Raw genomic sequence first — 18739 nt, 5'->3', positions numbered from 1 at the left:
TGCAGACGGACCATACCGTAGCCTTTCTATGTATATATATATATACATGTGCGCATGTTTTATACCTGTTTAACATTTTACCCTATAAAGTATGTAGCTTGTCTAATAAAAAACATTCTTTGAAGTCCAAGATTTTTTTTTTCTTTTTTAACAACTCAATGCACACTCCAAGGTAGGCCCACCAGTGTCAACTCCAAGAGCGAGCCCGAGTTACAGCTTTGGACCCAAAAGATAAAAACCAAACTATCTCAACCAAAACAGGTGAGCTTTGGCCTCCCACATTTAGTTTTGGCAAATTTGATCCAATATCCGCAAACTAGGTGGCTAATGATATTTATCCCTTCTTCTTATTTTTATTTTATTTATCCACTTTATTTTTATTATTCCAACTATATCTTTAATCCATACACCACATTTAATTTCTCTCTCTCTTACCAATAACTCATCCACCACATTCAATTTCTCTCTCTCTCTCTCTCTCTCTTTACTACCTTACCATAATTCTCAACCTCCCTTTCAACAAATCAAAATCTCTATTATTTAATACAATAAAAAAAAACCATCTCTGTAATTCAACCAAAAAAAAAAAAAACTTTGTTATTCAATAACTCTAACAGAGAAAAAAAATAAAATAAAAAACTATGTGGAGCTCATCAATTTCAGTTTCACCAAACTAAAATATTAATTTGTGATAGAAATAAAGAAGGTTGAGAGGAGTAGGAGTTCATTAATAGAGATCCAGAACTTGAATTTAAGGTATTAAAGCAGTATTGGGGTGATGGATTTACATGTTCACAATGTTTCTCAGTCATTGAAATTCTCTTGTAAAATCTCTAACAAAGAGAAATCACAATCCATTCCTTGGGCAATGTCTTAGTAAACTTACCATAACTCTTAGTTTTACAAATTTTATTTTCTATATGTTATTTTTTAGTGTTATTTAATTAGAGAACTTTGTTTGTTATATTGGGGTTGATGTGATGATAATTATTTGGTTATTAGAGTGGTCAATAAATATTTCAAGTTTGATAAGTAAGACAATAATAGAACTGGTAATTGTTAAATGGAATTAGTGGGACATGATGCTTATTGATATGCAGGACAAAATTCATTATTTTCCATCGTGTTTATATCCTAGAAATATTACCGATGGTCATTATCGTGATTACTGGTAAATCATTGGTAATTTAAATTGTGCAATTTTATTTTTATTTTTGTTAATGATTAATTTGCTTTTTTCTTCTAATTTTATTTTATTTTCTTTTTTCTTCAGTACAACTTCTATTATGGCTACACAACATATATAATTGTAATATCACATGGAGTATTATAAAAAAAAAAAATTATCACATGCATAAATTAGCGAAAAAATTATCGAAAGCCTATTGGTCATACCGACAAATGCCATTGGTAATCTCATCAGAAAGTATATTAGTCTTTGAAAAAATTACCAATGGATACTATCGCGATTACCGATAGGGTATTGATAATTTCGGCTGTATAATTATTTTTTAAAAAAAAAGTTATGCATTTCCTTACATTGTTTTTATTTATTCCTTACATTTTTTTTCTTTTGTTTTTAATCATTCCTTAAATTGAATTGAATAAATGCATTAGTACAAATTCTATGGTATCATACATAATGTAAAAATAATTATAATACCATATAAAGTATTATTAAAAAAAAAGATTAATATAAAAATTTACCATAGTTAATACCAATATATACCATCAGTAATTTTTCCAACAAATATGTTACTTTTTGAAAAATTATTAACAAAAGCTATCATCATTACCAAAAGAGCATTGGTAATTTTGATAGCATAATTTTTTTTTAATGGGTTAATTTGTTTTTTTTCCTTTTGTTTTTAATCATTCCTTAAGTTGTACCGAATAAATATATAAATACAAATTTTATGGTGCCATACATAATATAAAAGTAATTGTAATATCATATGAAGTATTATTAAAAAAAAATTAATACATATAAATTATTACCAAAATGTGTATTGGGAATACTGCAGACATCATTGGTAATTTTTCCTGCAAGTATGTTACTTTTTGAAAGAATATGTTACACTTTGAAAGAATTACCAATAGAAGCTATCGTGATTACCGACAAAGTGTTGGTAATTTCAATTGCACAATTTGTTTTTTTGTTAATGGATTAATTTGTTTTTTTTATATTTTTGATCATTCCTTAAGTTACATTGAGTATATGTATATGTACAAATTCTGTGATATCATACATAATATAAGAATAATTATAATACCACATGGAGTATAATACAAAAAAATAGGATGCCATAATGTAATTTTGACCTTCATAACCAGATCCTATATCATCATATGAACTTTACATTAATATATTGAAAGTGGAAAACATAGGATCTAATTGAAAATTTATTAAAATACAACTTCACAGCATATTTATTTCTAAACCAATCAATATCATTCTGCTTGAATAAAAGAGCACCACCACTACTTTTGCACTTAATATACTTCAAAGCAAACACCTCACAATCACCTCTGTAGTTTCCAAAACACATATAGGATCAAGGAAGTAGAAAAAACAATGTTTAAAAATTATAAAATGGATGCAATATATAAGAGGACCTAGAGGCTATAGATGAAACTAAAGCTTTATGAAAAACATCCTTATTATTTTTTTTTCTTACCGACAAGATAATATTATCAATAAACTGAAATTTTAAAGTAGAACATATTCATACCTATTGTCTTGGTGGTGTGTGTCATTGATAATTGTCATGGTGAATGGATCTAAACTAGCCAACACTTCTGGTTTGCTGTCGTAATATTTCTCATCTTTGAACAAGTAAGGCAATATATACTTGATGCATTCGGCATTTTCAAGTTCTTTGTTCTAGGAATATTTGTTTCCAATATTTGAATCATACAAATCTGTGGAGTGCTTTCAAATTAACACATGCAGCAAGCCAGTGGATGCTACCATTATTGATGGGGATGTATAAATGTAATGATTAGGATCACCTCATTATCTATAAAGGGAATAAATGAAATCCATATTTTCCAACATATATGTACTTATATAATTACAATTCCACCATGACATGCTGTATTTTGGTGAGGTCTCATGACATATTGTGACTATTGATAAACTCTACCAAAGGGCTTTTATCTGGAAAACCATAAGTCAAAATTTCCTCACGTTGTAAACCATTGGCCATATCACTATCCCATTCCAAATGCAGAGCCTCACATTATGAACTCTCGGCCAAATCAATAATCTTCCTTTCCATATGTAGAGCCTGATACCTACCATTATATGGAATTATTTGCATTGGAGCTATCAAGTATGATTGGATCGAGTGGTGTTTGACATTCATCAACATCTATTTTTATACCAAAGATATCCTCCACTGGAGCATCATTTATTCTTTCTTTTTCACAATACAATCTTTCTTTCTAACAATCAGAAGGTGCCAATGGGATGACTGTTAAACTGAAGAGGGCAGTGATTGTGGAGAATGTTTTGTTCGACCTACATAATAAAATAGTTAATTTGTAGTTTCGAAATAAGAAGACATCCATGAATAAGTATACAATATAATAATCACGTGACTCTCAAATATTATGTATGAATGCATGCAATAATAGAAGGCTGAACAACCTTATTAATGGGTTGAAGCCATCATATGATACCTGATAATTAAGTTTGTCAACAAGGGAACCAACATCATTCTTAAGGTAGCCATCTCCGGTTTTACTTAATCAAATTTGACAACCACATTTTGCTTTAGTTCATCTAATTTGGCCTCCCCGCAATTAATCTATTTAACTTTACTATCCGAAAACAAGTAAATAATATTAGTACAACACAAATGAATCTTATGTAGTATATATTTTAAATGTAGTTGCTAGATAAACTTACATTATCATATGTCACCCATTTAGGAGAATTGGATTTTGATGGGGCATTGGCATGCTTTTTATTTTCTCCCACATCTCAAGTACCGACATCTACCTTGGGTGCAATCGATTCCATAAATGGTGGTTCTATATATTGAACCTCATGTGCTTCAGTTGTTGAAGTTCGCCAGTAATCCATAGTTTTCTTATTATCAGTGGCATATAACTTCCAATGCACAACATATTGGATGAAATTTAAAAAAAAAAAAAGAGAAATGAAAAACAAAAAAATTATATATGTCCATATTTCATGATAACTAAATTTGGTACATTGTATGGGAAAATCGCATATCAAAATAAAAAAAATGGTGTGACTTGAATGAAATAACATTCAAGTTAAATTTGGTATAACTTGAATAAATTGGTTTAACTTAAATTTGATAAAATATGTAATAGAACTAAATTTTCCTTAAAGTGCTATTTTGATGTATATCAAGAATTCATAATTTTATGTTCCGATGAAGTTATAACATTCCATCCAATAATTTAAGGACAAGTAGTGTTATATTGTTGGGCAAATTGTTTACCAAGATCAGGAATTGATTCATAACCCCACACCTACAAAGGATAAAATATTGGTGACAAAATTTAATTTTTAAATTACAAGTAAGTTCATATGTGATAATAAAATGCACCTAAAATGCCAAAGGTAAACTTTTTAGATCATACGAGCTAAATTTGTTTTTAACCTCTTCTGTTCTATCACAAAAAGCATTGTGCAAGGACTCCACTATCTCCTTTTATCTCAGAGTGTCCCAATGGTAGTAATTGAAAACTTGATGCCGTCCATAATACCAATATACTTCATATTAATCTGAATCCTTAGATCCATTCCAAGTACACCATAAACTAAGAAATACAGCAATGTGATCTTGACTGCATCCCAATCGTTTTCAAAATGTGCATATTTGAACATTCATTCCAAATTAAGTCGTTTGAGGTCAGATTTATCTTCTAACAACCTTTCATGTAAGTTGGAGGATTCAATATTCCATACCTTAAGTTTAGTAGGAAACCGACAAAATTTTAAGCCAGTAATAAGCATAAATACCCACTTAGTAAATCAAACTCCTGGTCCATCAAAGTTGAACTTGAGAACCTTTAAATCATTACACAGAATTCTTCACCATAACAGATTGTGCACTAAGTGACCAAAGAATTTAAGGTTCTTTAGTTTCAAGCAAAGGTCCAAAACAAGTCGTTTTGTACATATTCAATTGATCAAGTGTAAAAACACTTTTGCTTACTACGTTTACTTCCATTGAATTTGCAAAAAAATGCACTCTAGCTTTGAATATATCAACATCTTTGAAAATATATCCATTCCATCTAGGAGCTTCAGTAGCCTGGAAAATAATGTACCATAAATTGAATGGAAGTTAACCATTTGCATACACATTATTTTTCCATCCCAATTTGACATTAATATGTTCAAACGAATCCAAATACATACGTGACGTTATTAAACAAGTGGTATTTCCCATGAATCATTTGGTAATCAATCTATGAGAAACAAATTCTCGATGGCTTATCGGTAATCACTGAAGACCATCAGGAGAAGTTTACTACGAGATATCAACAATCATGAATAAATAGTTAAAGATATATTATCAATAAAACTAATATAACTTTCATAGAATTCATAAATGCATATCAAAATCTCATAATTTTGCATATTTATAATAAATATGGTAAAACATGCATGATCTAAGCTGTGAACTAAACCATACATTCAACATATCGAGATACATCAAAAAGTATCAAACTTACAAACTGAGATGGGGGAGAGGATATTGGGACATTGACGGGAAGCTTGGTTGGAGAAATAAGCTTAGTGCTTTCCTTTTTGAATTTGGATTGTAGCTTAGTGCTTTCCTTCTTGGATTGGGGATTGCAGCCTAGAAGTTTGCTGCTTATCAAGGAGGGTGGTGACGTGCTTTTACTGCACTTCTTGGGTTGCAGCTTCATACTTTCCTTCTTCAAATGAGATCTCAAGTTCTTCTTCCTTGGTGCCATTCTAAAGTACAATATGTAAGCAATGTCACATATAGAGGAACCAACCAACAACATAGTACTAAAACTTAAGTATTACTATCTTAACAACAATATAATACTAGGGACATAAGGAGAAAGGAGTAAAATAGATAAGTAAAAGAAAGTTTTTAGTTAGAGCTTACAAATTACGTTTGGACAAATTCATATATGAACAAGATGACTAGCAAAGTGCTTATAACAAAAAAACTACTAAAGTATTATAGAGTATCAAAACATATATAAATTTATAAATAATCAATAATAAGCTAAACGGATTTCTATAATTGGTAAGTTGAGCACTAGGAAAGTCATTATATAATGAATTGCTTGCAAACATGCTATATAAAAATGTATACATCAAAGTTGATTTCAAGAAAATAAGAATTTGAAGATGTAGGCAAGACAAAAGTTTGCATAAGAGTTACAGAATAAGCTTTATCTTACTGATAAAAAAAGGAGTCAACAAGACCAAGCGCATGTTAACTGTCAATTGGAAAGCATATGTTAACTGTCAAATGTCTTAACATATTAGAGGGGCATAAGTGACAAGTGGTAATCAGGAAACAGAAGGCCAATGCAATGTATGATTAATAAGTGTATTTAAGAAGTGATTTTCCCCTTTTTTATACAAAGGCGAAAGTCCATATGTATAAAAAAGAAGCAAAAGATATAAATGGTATGAGTTCCACAATGTGTTCACAATGCTTCATTTTCTCAATATGCCATATTGATTCATAATCACAAAAAGCATAACAACAGTATTACCCTAATATTAACTACTCTAAACTAAGAAAAAAAAATTAAAGAGTTATCAATAATGTACCATATGAACCATGCTATTTACATTTTGATCATCTCCATAAATCAATAATAACGTACTAACATAACAACTCAAAAAAATTAAAACCATGTAAATTTTTTTTAAAACTTGAAAAAACTTATCCAACAAAGAAACAAACATATATATATATATATATATATAAGCTTATCAAACTTCCCAACAAATAAAAGCCATGCCACATTTATGTTGTAGAAGCAACAAACATCTAAAAAATATTGCTTACAGAGAAACATTAGTACAGAATGTAATTAGAAACAAAAAAGGGGGTAAATAAAAAAAGTTTGAATTTTCTTGAAGCTAAACCACAAGTGGTTACCATAGAAAAATTTGAGATTGTACAATGTAACTAGAGTGATTTTTTTTCTTTGGCTTTGATGTCAAAAAATTACTTAGATTAAATTCTACAATCTCAAATTTTTTAATCCTTGTTTTACATTTTTTTTAAAAAAATATCTAGATAAAAAATCAAATACAAAAAATCAAAACCAATCTTCCTTTTTTTTTATCCTTGTTTTGCATTTCTTTTTAAGAATATCTAAAGACCTAAAAGTTCAAAGAGCAAAAATTAAAAGTATCAATTACTTAATGCGAGTAATCAAGAAACTAAATTAAAAATAAAATATACATAAATGAAACCAATAAAAAAAACTATAAATATAAATTGACAACACTAATCAATTTTTATCCACATTGAAGTACATAGACCTATACATATATATAAATAACTACAAACTAAATTAAAAGTAAAAGATATATAAATGAAACCAATTAAAAAATCTATAAAAGTAAATTGACAATACAAATAATTTTTTATCAACATTTTAAGTGTAAAGATACATACGTATATATAAATAACTACTTATAAATCAATTAAATAGCATAAAAATGATCAAACACATTTATTAATAAGTATATTCATCAAAATTATTCCAACTTTTTGATCACATATATGAATCTTATGAAATGAATGAAAAAATATCAAAACAATGCAAATTGGTCTACCATATTCACTAAAAGAGATCATAATTGACCAAAAAAATGTATAACTATTTATCTTTAAAAAGCAATATTTTCAGGAAAAAAAAAACTTTACAGATGAATTAAATCCTAAAAAAAATTATATATATATTTTTAAAAAGTCAAAGAAACGGAATGACATCATCTATGACGTTAGCCAAACGATATGTCGTCCAAGCTTCCTTCAACCTTGGATGGGTTGTCGGGTTGACTTGTTAACATAAAAACGGATTGCAGAACTGCTTTCTGACCTTGTCGGATCTCGCACTTCTAGCCATATTTTCGGCCAAATCACGCCCTTTCTTTTCGTCTCTTCATTTTTGAATGATATCCGATATCAATTTCTACCAAAGCTGGTTTATAATGACTTCCATTAAAAAAACTTAATTCAACATATATTTACCAAATTTTCAATTTTAACTAGTTTCTTGGCCAAATTAATCGATTTCAACGTACTAAATTTATTATAAAATATTCTAAAAAATTTTATAATCATAATTGATCCATGAATTATGAATATTTTATCTGGATCTATGAACTTTTAGAAGGAAAAATTTTAAAAAAAAAAAAAATATATATATATATATATACACACATATTATTTTAAAATGTGGAAGACATTGGTTTTACTTAATACACAACACATGTGATTAATTCAAGCACCTCACCAGCTAAAATCAAAATCATTAAATAACAAACATAGTCAGTATCATTCAAGCTTTTTTATTTTATTTTTATTTTTTTGCAAAGAATCCAAGCAAAGTAAATCAAAATGAACAACCACAGCTATCAGAACCATCAAAATTATACAAATAAAAAAAGTAAGAATGCACAGATAAAAATCCTTACCTCAATCCTAAATTCTTCCTTAGTCTTTCATATGTTTACAAAAGGAGAGGTGACGGATGCTTTTTCACGAAGTAAAAGAAAGTAGAGGTGGAATAGTTTTTATTTATTTATTTTTTTCCAATGGGTTGTGGGTCTTCTCGGGGGAGAAGGAAGAAAGGAAAGTAAAGGTGCAGGAAAGTTAAACCTTTTAATGTGATTGTGGGTTTCTCGGAGGAAGAAGAAAGGAAAGGAAAGTAATTTTTTATTTTCATTGAGGATAAAATAGAAACTAATGGGTAGACCAAAAAAACAAAGAAAAAAAAAAAAACTGAGAATGAAGGAGTCATTCCCTTTTAACTTTTCAATCTGTACAAGTGGAAATGAGTTCCATAAAAACAGAGAAAATACATATTGAGACCCTTTTATCTCTTTGGAAGTCTCTTAATATATATATATATATACATACAAACACCCAAAACCACACAATCATACCCAAATCATATCATGTATTTAGTATTATGATCAACATTATAACATTCTTTCTTAATCTTTGGATTACATCAAAAATTGAGATTTAAAATTATATTTATTAATTATAAGATTTCAATAGAGTTCATTTTTTCTAAATAGGATTTTAGCATGTCAATAAATCCATATTCTATCACTTTTAAATTTTAAATTTTAACCTTTAATTTGATGTAAGAACTAATGAAAGAAAATCTAATATCAAAACTATAATGTTATTCTGATTCTATGTATTTATATATGTTGCATATATTTTTCCTGCATTTTATGTCCTATATTACCAAAAAGTTTATTCAAATTGTTAAAAACCAAAATTTATAAAATAAAAAAATAATAATAAAATAAAATATGTCAATGACCAACAAATGTTGTTAGAATAGGCGACATGCCACTCAGCCATGTGCCATGTCTTTCACCTTAAAAGTACTACATTTTACACATGTATATGTTAAAATTTATTTTTTCTATCCATACTAATAAATTATACATTTTGTACCTTCAATGAATAAAAATAATCATAAAACACAGCAAGTAAAGTTCCCAAAAAAAAAAAAAAAAAAGAAAATGATCAAGTTATTAAAGTGTTCTTCATTCATCAACCATCCAAAGGTATTCAAATATTTTTTCTCTTTGTTATTTTTCTTTAATCTGAAACTTGATATTTGAATACCCATTGTTGAAGATTAAAAACCAAATAACAAATACAACTAACCAAGGTAAACTTTGGTTTGAAATTCGAATATCTGATTTCAAATTCTGGAGATTTCATATTTGGTTGAAAGATTAAAAATGGGACTACGAATTGGATGAAGAAATTGATATGCAATGTGAAATATTTTTTCTTTCTTTAAAGGATGATATACAATGTGAAACCAAAAGAAAAATGATTGTACTTTGTAGTGTATCCAATATATATATTTTTTAATATTTAAGCCTATTTATGATATTTTATCAATGGGTATTATTTGGAAAATCAACACTTAGGTCTCATCCGTTAGTTTTTAACAATTACTTTTAACGGTTAAATATTAAAATTATATTTTAATAATATTATTTAATTATAAAATATTGATTTTTAACCTTTTATTTGGCCTTTAACTATAAAAATTAGAATTTTTCATAGCAGTGCCCTTTGAATTTCCAACGATTTGTGAATTGTACTTTGTACTTAATATTCACTATCTATGCATTTTGAATTTGCAAATTATAGCAACAAAGCCCTATGAGCTTGATTCTGTCCATATTTAAGCTTTAAGGGAGCGTTTGGTATCAGGAATGGTCTAGATCGGACTGGATCGAACAGGATAGAGTAGTACAGTCTTATATTTGGTATAGCTCCAGATTGAATGGTGGACTAATTGTCCCATGTTTGGTATGAGATCAGAATGGACTGGAATGTTTTTGAATTTTTTTATTTGAAATATTTAAAAATTATATTTATATTTACAATATAAAATATTATATTTAATTGAAGTTGTAAATTTATATATTTATATTTACATACAAAATCTTAATTTGTTTCTTTGACCCACAAATTATATTAATATATAATTTTAGAAATAAATTAAAATTAAATTATAGCATAATATTTCATAAATAACAATTAATTAAAAAAATGATTTAATGATATGTATAAGACAATCATATGTTTTTTTACGTCCATAAATTACGTTAATATGTTGTTTTCAAAACCAATTAAAATAAAATTATAATGTGGTACATCATAAATAACAAATAACTACAAATAAAAAAGAAAAAGATAACATTATATTTAATTAAGAACTTGTTGATTACACCAGAATATCTATCTCCACTTCATACATATATATATATAGATTTCACATGTAGTTTTACTTTTAATAAGTATTGCATACATATATATATATATGTATACATATATACTGGATTTTACAAGGATAATCTTCTTATATAACAAATAAGTAAATGCACCCATTAATAGTAATCCAAATAAACAAGCTAATATAAAACCATTACGCCACTCATTGCTTAAGTGAGCACGTATATTTGCGGTGGTATTTTGTATTGGATATGCCTCATTACGATTCCTTGTCATTTGTTCTACATACTCAACGTATGCAATTTCAGTTTCTTCAGTTGTATTATAGGCTTGATATAAATTATTTCTAAATCCTTGCACTTGTTGATGACATTCAGGTCAAGAATTATATATCCCTGGTTGTCTACCTTTAAACACACCATAAGCTTTTCTCTTTGCCATTCAATATTTCTGCATATAATAATAAAATGATAATATAATATAGTAATATAATTAAACAAAATAACAATTAACTAAATCAATCAAGTGCATGTGAATATACTAAAACATAACACATAATCATAAAATTGTCTTTACATGCATAATTAGAAACCAACATCTACTACCATACAACATATGTCCATAAGTTTCAAATTCAATCGTACATAAATGTCATCCCCTCATACATAGACATAAATATAGAATCCACAACAAGCCTAATTTAGTTATGTAAAAATCCATTAGCATTCAATCGTCTCCACATCCGTTTCAATAATCTTAAAAACCTCTATGTTCAATGGATCTGATCTCATTGCCTTAGAAATTTTGAGATTGTCAGCAATAAAGAATCCTAACCTTTTAAGCTCCATAGCTAAGTATTATGGATTATTGACCTCAGATGTTTGTAAGTTTTCAGCCAATTTATCAAACAATTTCTCTGCTACATTGCCAAACCTAATTGCAATGTCATCATCCTTAAATTTGGATTTCCTCTTACCTCTTGATGGTTTATTATGTGATTGATTCATAGACATTGGAGAACACACATTATTAAATTGTTCATTTGCAGCTTCCATATTGATATCATTAACCATATCAATTAGAGTTTGTGCTCTATGTCCTGTTGCTTGATCCTTCCTAAATATATTAGTAAGCCTCTCATACACCAGAAAAGGTTTACCTCTCCAACCTTTGGCATTTTGATTACTCTAAAATAAAAAAACAACCAATACTTAAGTGTAAAAAAAGAAAAAAAATCATAACTTCATATATTACGAGATATCAAGTAAAAAAATTCAATAAAAGTAGATGTGCAAAGTTTGAAAACCTGCACATATGCTTTCCAAACTTCGTCACTATCAACCTCCACACATTTAAGAGAGTCATTCTATCCAAATCCACTTTTGTTCAGTATATCGTAGATTATATTGTATTGATTCTTCCACTTTTTCATCTTTGATTCGATGTGTGGATTTGCTCGCAATCCTGAGTTTGGACACATATTTGAGAATCGCCTCTCAATCATATTAATTGTGCCAAGTTTGAATGATTTTGTGTCACAACGTTGCCCACTAGCTACAACCTCATCTAAAATAAATAGCAAAGCATCTTCCTCACTCTTACTCTATGTACGTCTATATTCACCCCCCTTGATATCGTTACTGCTACCTTCAGCTTCCATTGCTATTGAAATGAAATTTTTTTTCATTTCAATGATACCATAACAGCAAGCAAACAAAAAATAATAGGAAAGTCAGATATTACACATAATTTAATTGGTTTTCATACAAATTATCCAAAAGGTTTAACAAACAGTATAAAATAAAGCAGTTACAACATAATTAAACAGAGAACCATTAAACACTATTGACCACCACGACCTCTCCAGCCATCAAACAGTTGCTTAGCTAACTCATCTCTCTAGGTAGTCCATTAATCCGAGGAAGATATTGATCCTGTAATGTCATCCTCTCTATTAACATTAACATCTTTACTCCTATCAAACTCAACTTCCCCAGGATCAAATGCCATTTCTCTTCTAATAAGATTATGTATAAGATGACATGTGGTAATGATCTTCATTTGTGTTGAAATAGGATAGAAAGATGGACATTCTAAAATTGCCCATCGCTTTTTAAGACCCCAAAGCATCTTTGTATGACATTTTTAGCAGATGCATGCTTTATGTTGAAACACTCTTCATGGTTTATAGGTGCATAACCATCTTTCCACTTAGAAAAGTGATATCTTATTCCTCTTTATGGTACAAGAAATCTTTCACCATTAGTGTAACCAGCATCCACTAAGTAATAACAACCTAAAAAAGAAAAAAATGCTTTTATTAGTTCATGCAATGTTGGCTACTACAACGCAAAACTTGAGAATTAGTCTTACCGGTTGGTACTTTTAACCCATTTGGACTACTTAATGCATCTCGGAGTACTCTTGAGTCTGAAGCGCAACCTTCCCAACCAGTTAAGACAAATATAAATACCATATTCAGATTACATACATCTAAAACATTTGTGGTTGTCTCATCCTTCCTTGTTTAATATCTTGGCTTATCGATTTCATGTACATTCAATTTAATACAAGTTCCGTCTAATGCTCCCAAATAATTCTACGTCATAAACAAAGTTACTAACATCAGATAATGTTACAAATAATTGAACTATAATGTTGGTAACAAAACTATTCCACAAACATACTTAAATGCTTTCCATTTATTATCCGAACAATTATTTGACACAGGTTTTGGATGTCTCAACAAAACCCTATGTAAGCGTAATACTCCATTTAACACTAAATTGAAGTATCTACTTACCGGCTCCCCTGATCTATAGAATCTAGTGATAATTGTGTGGTTCTTTGCATGATGAGCAATTATGTGCAGAAATATACACGCTTGCTCTTCCAATGTAATAATACCATCTCTTTTGACATATTCATCCTCGTGTAATAACTGACATAAAATACCAAATATTCTCATATCCATCCTTAGTTGACTAATACAATTAATATCATTGTCTAACAAACTATTTAGGAAAGACATACGCAATTATGTACTCCTTGTTATTCGGTTCTTAACACTTCTATCATTTCGCCTTATATATGCCACATACATGTAAATAAGCAAAATCAGCATAAAATATGTACAAAAACAATTCTAATTCTAAATCATTTGGAAGCAAGAAGAATGCAGCAACTTTTCTTTCAATCCATATTTACTACATTAAAAAGAAAAAAAAAGAATAAAGAAATAAAAAGCACATTAAATTGAGGTGCTATATAATGTAAGGCATCATTATTCAACATCTAAAAATGCATAGACAAAAAATTTAAGAAAAAATAGAACACATAGCCACTACAATATAATAAAATCATCAGACATTTTAGTATGTGGCCAAAGAAATTCCATTGAAATATTTTTACTTATAATAATAACAATTATGAAATTTATAAGTAGAATTATAAATATGTTTATAAATTTGTGTTTTATGGTTTATTAAGAATTTAGGATCACGAAAATTTTATTATGAGATTTTAATTAATTATAAGGATTATGTTAATGTGAAGACTTTATTGATGAGTTAGAGAAAACTTTTCTCTCATTACTTTCATTGGATATTTTACAGAAATATGTATCCTATTTTAGTTGATTACATGATTTTTATAATGGTTATTTGTTGTACTTTTGCTAATGGTATCAAGCATCAAACTTCCAACTGTTGTTAATTTGTAACTAGAATTAATGGTATTCATATTAACTAAAGATAACAATAGTTTATTGGTATTTAAGACTAGAATTATAAATATGTTTTCTTTGGTCATTCTTCATCAAATTCATATGTTTTATAAATATATTTTCTTCGGCCAAAAAAAAAAAAAAAGGAGGAGGAAATGAAAATCAAATACAAACAATCAATCACAAGTTTTTATATATTTGTTTAATTATGAAAATATATTTACATTGGTTAATTTTATTTCAAAACAATCTATCTTTTTTGGATATGAAATTGAATATGTGACAAGAAATGCACAAATTAAGTAATAAATTGTTTGTGATTGAACTTGAAGTTGTTAATAATAGAGATGAAAAATATATTATTTTTTGCCATACATGTTATATAGTCATTTATAATGGAATTTCTGCTCTATCTAGGCAACTTCATGCTCACAGAAGCAATTGGAAATAATATATAAATGCTTACTTCTGTTTTATATTTGGATGCATATTTAGAGAAGGATCACACTGCTCAATACCAATACAACATTGACAATAATAATCCAATTATCATAGAAAATCAGCTTACTCCAAGATAATGCTGCAATATTGATCAAGTGCTATATATATATATATCTACTCAAGAAGACTTAAAAGAGCATCAACTTCATCCCTTAATAGAGCAACTTGAAATCTAAGGTTAAAATCCAATAAGAATTCTACAAAGAATTGAATAACGAGCCCATTTCACCACTTCAAGATCAGCCTAGATACAAAACTCACTTGACAACAGCAGACAATAGTGCAGGTTATGCAAGATCCCAAAAATATTGGCAATTAAACTTTTTTTAATACATAGCTAATTAAACAACCTTTTTTCTTGATCCGTATATAGACAATGCTATTTTGTATACTTCTTGATCTATTTGTAAAGGGGTAAAGATGTATCTTAATTAATAAAGGAAGCTGGGTAGTGGTTATTACCCAATCAAATTCAAACTTCTCTGTTTTTTAGCCAAACTTGAAGAGTTTACAGAGTACCAAAGGGTGTGTTTGGTTTGTTGGATTGGCCAGGATTGGATGGGACACAGTCCCAGTCTGCTGTTTGGTTGATCATTTTGAGCTCGGGACAGATGTAACCGAAACAGTAAATTAATCCCAAATGATCAGGACACAGCTGACCCGTCTCTCCCCCTAGGTCATTTTTGTCCCAAACTCAAAAAAGCCCTTGTTCTCTCGCTTATCGTTGCCTCGCGTGGAAGATCAAAGGAAAAATCACAGCTCGGTTGGTGAGTATCTCTATCTACATCTCTATATCTGTTTTCTTCTCTGCATCTCTATCTGTTTTCTTCTCTACTTCTTCCTGTATTATGACATTTCTTCGTATAGGCCATCTACTATAGTCGATCTGGAGAAAGGGCTTCCATTTGCAAGCAAAACCCCAAACTGCAAAGAACCCAAGTAAGTGTCATCTGTCTCTCCTCTCTGTGTTGTTGTCGTGGGATCTCGCCGATATATCTTTAAAAAAAAAAAATTTGCTTAAAATATGTGTGACCATTTGAATTTCAAAAATAGGATATCTTATTTTGAATTTTGGAGCATTATTACATGTGAATTTCAAAAACATATTGGATCAATTTTGGAGCATTATTACATGTGATATCTTAGTTATAAAATATGTGTGTTAACCCTACATTTGTTTTAGTGTTTTAGAGATAAAATATATTAAGTTACAATTTCTTAAACACGGTATGTGCTTTGGTTGATGACAAATGGAATGAGAAATGCTTTGTAAGTTGAAAAATGCTTGAAACGAACATGATTTATTGGATTAGTCAGCTTGTTAAACGACACATGTGATTAGGAATATGATTGCTCATACTTGAAAAATGGTAAATGAAAATCCTGGTTTGCTACATAGTTGATATATGACAAGTGGAATTAAATTTTGATTAGTCATACTCATCTTATGGCAAACGGAAGGAATTGATTTGCATTGGTTCATACAACTAGATGTATATTGGAATTGATTTGCGTTGTTTAGTCCAAAGTAGTTTATGTTTATCAAATTTAATATGCTATTTATTTATTTATTTTTCTTGAAACATTTTTTTGTTTTTTATTTTATTTTTTTATTTTTTTGTAGTACATATGGATCGAAGAAAAGTCGCTGCATTCCTTTTACTTCCAAATGATTCACAATTAGAGTCTTTTTGTACGGCTTTTATGTTACTTTTGCTTATGTATATGTACTGGGCATATATAGGGTGAAATGTTAGAGGTTATAGAAATCAATTACCTAGGAATGCAGAATTGCGTATGTCTTTTCTAAATAGTCTGCTAGACAATGATGTTAATTGTATTAGTCAGCTTAGGATGGATAGGAGAACATTTGATACTTTATGTCAGTTATTAGACGATGATGGATATGTTAAAAGTGATGGCATTGTTACATTGCAAGAGCAAGTGTGTATATTTCTGCACATAATTGCTCACCATACCAAGAACCGTACAATTATCACTAGACTTTTTAGATTGGGAGAGACAATAAGTCGATATTTCAATTCTGTGTTGCATGGAGTACTGCGCTTACATAAGATTCTGTTGAGCCCTCCAAAACCTATATCAGATAATTGTTTGGATGATAGATGGAAAGTATTTAAGGTACGTTTGTGGAATAGCTTCGTTATTAATATTATAGTTCAATTAGTTGGAACATTATCTGATGTTAGTAACTTTGTTAATGGCGTAGAATTGTTTGGGAGCTTTAGATGGAACTTACATTAAGGTGAATGTACCAGAAATCGATAAGCCAAGATATCGTACAAGAAAGGGTGAGATAGCCACAAATGTTTTAGGTGTATGTAATCCAAATATGGAATTTATATTTGTATTACCTGGTTGGGAAGGTTCCGCTTCAGATTCAAGAGTACTCCGTGATGCATTAAGTAGGCCAAATGGGTTAAGAGTACCAACCGGTAAGGCTAATTATCAAAATTTAAATTGTAGTAACCAACATTGCATACACTAATAGGAGATATGTTTTTGTTTTTTAGGTTGTTATTACTTAGTGGATGTTGGTTATACTAATGGTGAAGGATTTCTTGCACCATATAGAGGAACAAGATATCATCTTTCTGAGTGGAGAGATGGCTGTGCACCCATAAATCACGAAGAGTATTTCAACATGAAGCATGCATCTGCTAGGAATGTCATAGAAAGATGCTTTGGGGTTCTTAAAAAGCGGTGGGCAATTTTAAGAAGTCCATCTTTCTATCCTATTGCAACACAAATCAAGATCATTACCGCATGTTGCCTTATACATAATCTTATTAGAAGAGAAATGATAATTGATCCTGGGGAAGTTGAGTTTGATAGGAGTGAAGATGTTGCCGTTAATACTGACGATGACATTATAGGATCGATTTCTTCCTCGGACCAATGGACTAACTGGAGAGATGATATAGCTAAGCAAATGTTTGCTGAGAGGAGATGTCATGGACATTAGTGGTCGCATGTTTTAATGCTTTTGTAGATGTTTTATTTTATACTGTTTGTTAAACATCTTGGATCATTTGTATGAAAACCAATTTATATTATATGCCATTGTTGTCATATGTGAATGTTTTTTCCTTATTTTCTGGCTGTTATTTGCTTGCTGTTATTGTATTGTTGAAATCATAAAAATTTGTATTTTAATAGAAATGGAAATTGGAGGTAGCAGTCACGATATCCGAGGGATTGAATCTAGACGTACATGGAGCAAAGGGGAGGAAGATGCTTTGCTGCTTATTTTAGATGAGGTTGTAGCTAGTGGGCAGCGGTGTGACACCAGATCATTCAAGCCTGGCACAATTACTATGATTGAGAGGCGATTGGTTGAGATATGTCCTAATTCGGGCTTGCGAGCAAATCCACACATTGAGTCAAAGCTGAAAAAGTGGAAGAAACAATACGGTATAATATATGATATGCTAAACAAAAGTGGCTTCGGATGGAATGACTCTCTTAAATGTGTGGACGTTGATAGTGACGAAGTTTG

The 18739-nt window shown here is 29.4% G+C and overlaps 1 protein-coding gene across 1 annotated transcript; it reads left to right on the top strand.

The window, feature by feature from the left end:
- The first annotated feature begins 17016 nt into the window (after positions 1-17016).
- LOC107411599 (uncharacterized) lies at positions 17017-18205 on the top strand. Its single transcript, XM_060817293.1, has 4 exons — positions 17017-17361; positions 17450-17531; positions 17754-17874; positions 18034-18205. The coding sequence occupies exons 1-4, from the start codon at positions 17017-17019 to the stop codon at positions 18203-18205; spliced, it is 720 nt and encodes a 239-aa protein (XP_060673276.1).
- Positions 18206-18739: the final 534 nt, after the last annotated feature.

This window comes from Ziziphus jujuba, chromosome 5 (genome assembly GCF_031755915.1).
Source record: "Ziziphus jujuba cultivar Dongzao chromosome 5, ASM3175591v1".
In the NCBI taxonomy this organism is placed as follows: Eukaryota; Viridiplantae; Streptophyta; class Magnoliopsida; order Rosales; family Rhamnaceae; genus Ziziphus; species Ziziphus jujuba.
The sequence above is the reverse complement of the archived record's forward strand: the minus strand, read 5'-3'. Positions and strand labels throughout refer to the sequence as shown.

Excerpts from the sequence above, each read along its gene's own strand:
- LOC107411599 (XM_060817293.1), top strand. The coding sequence starts at position 17,017 with ATGTCTTTTCTAAATAGTCTGCTAGACAATGATGTTAATTGTATTAGT. Across the intron at positions 17,362-17,449 it reads ATAGATGGAAAGTATTTAAG|AATTGTTTGGGAGCTTTAGA; the intron begins GTACGTTTGTGG and ends TTAATGGCGTAG. Across the intron at positions 17,875-18,033 it reads GCACCCATAAATCACGAAGA|AAGAGAAATGATAATTGATC; the intron begins GTATTTCAACAT and ends TAATCTTATTAG.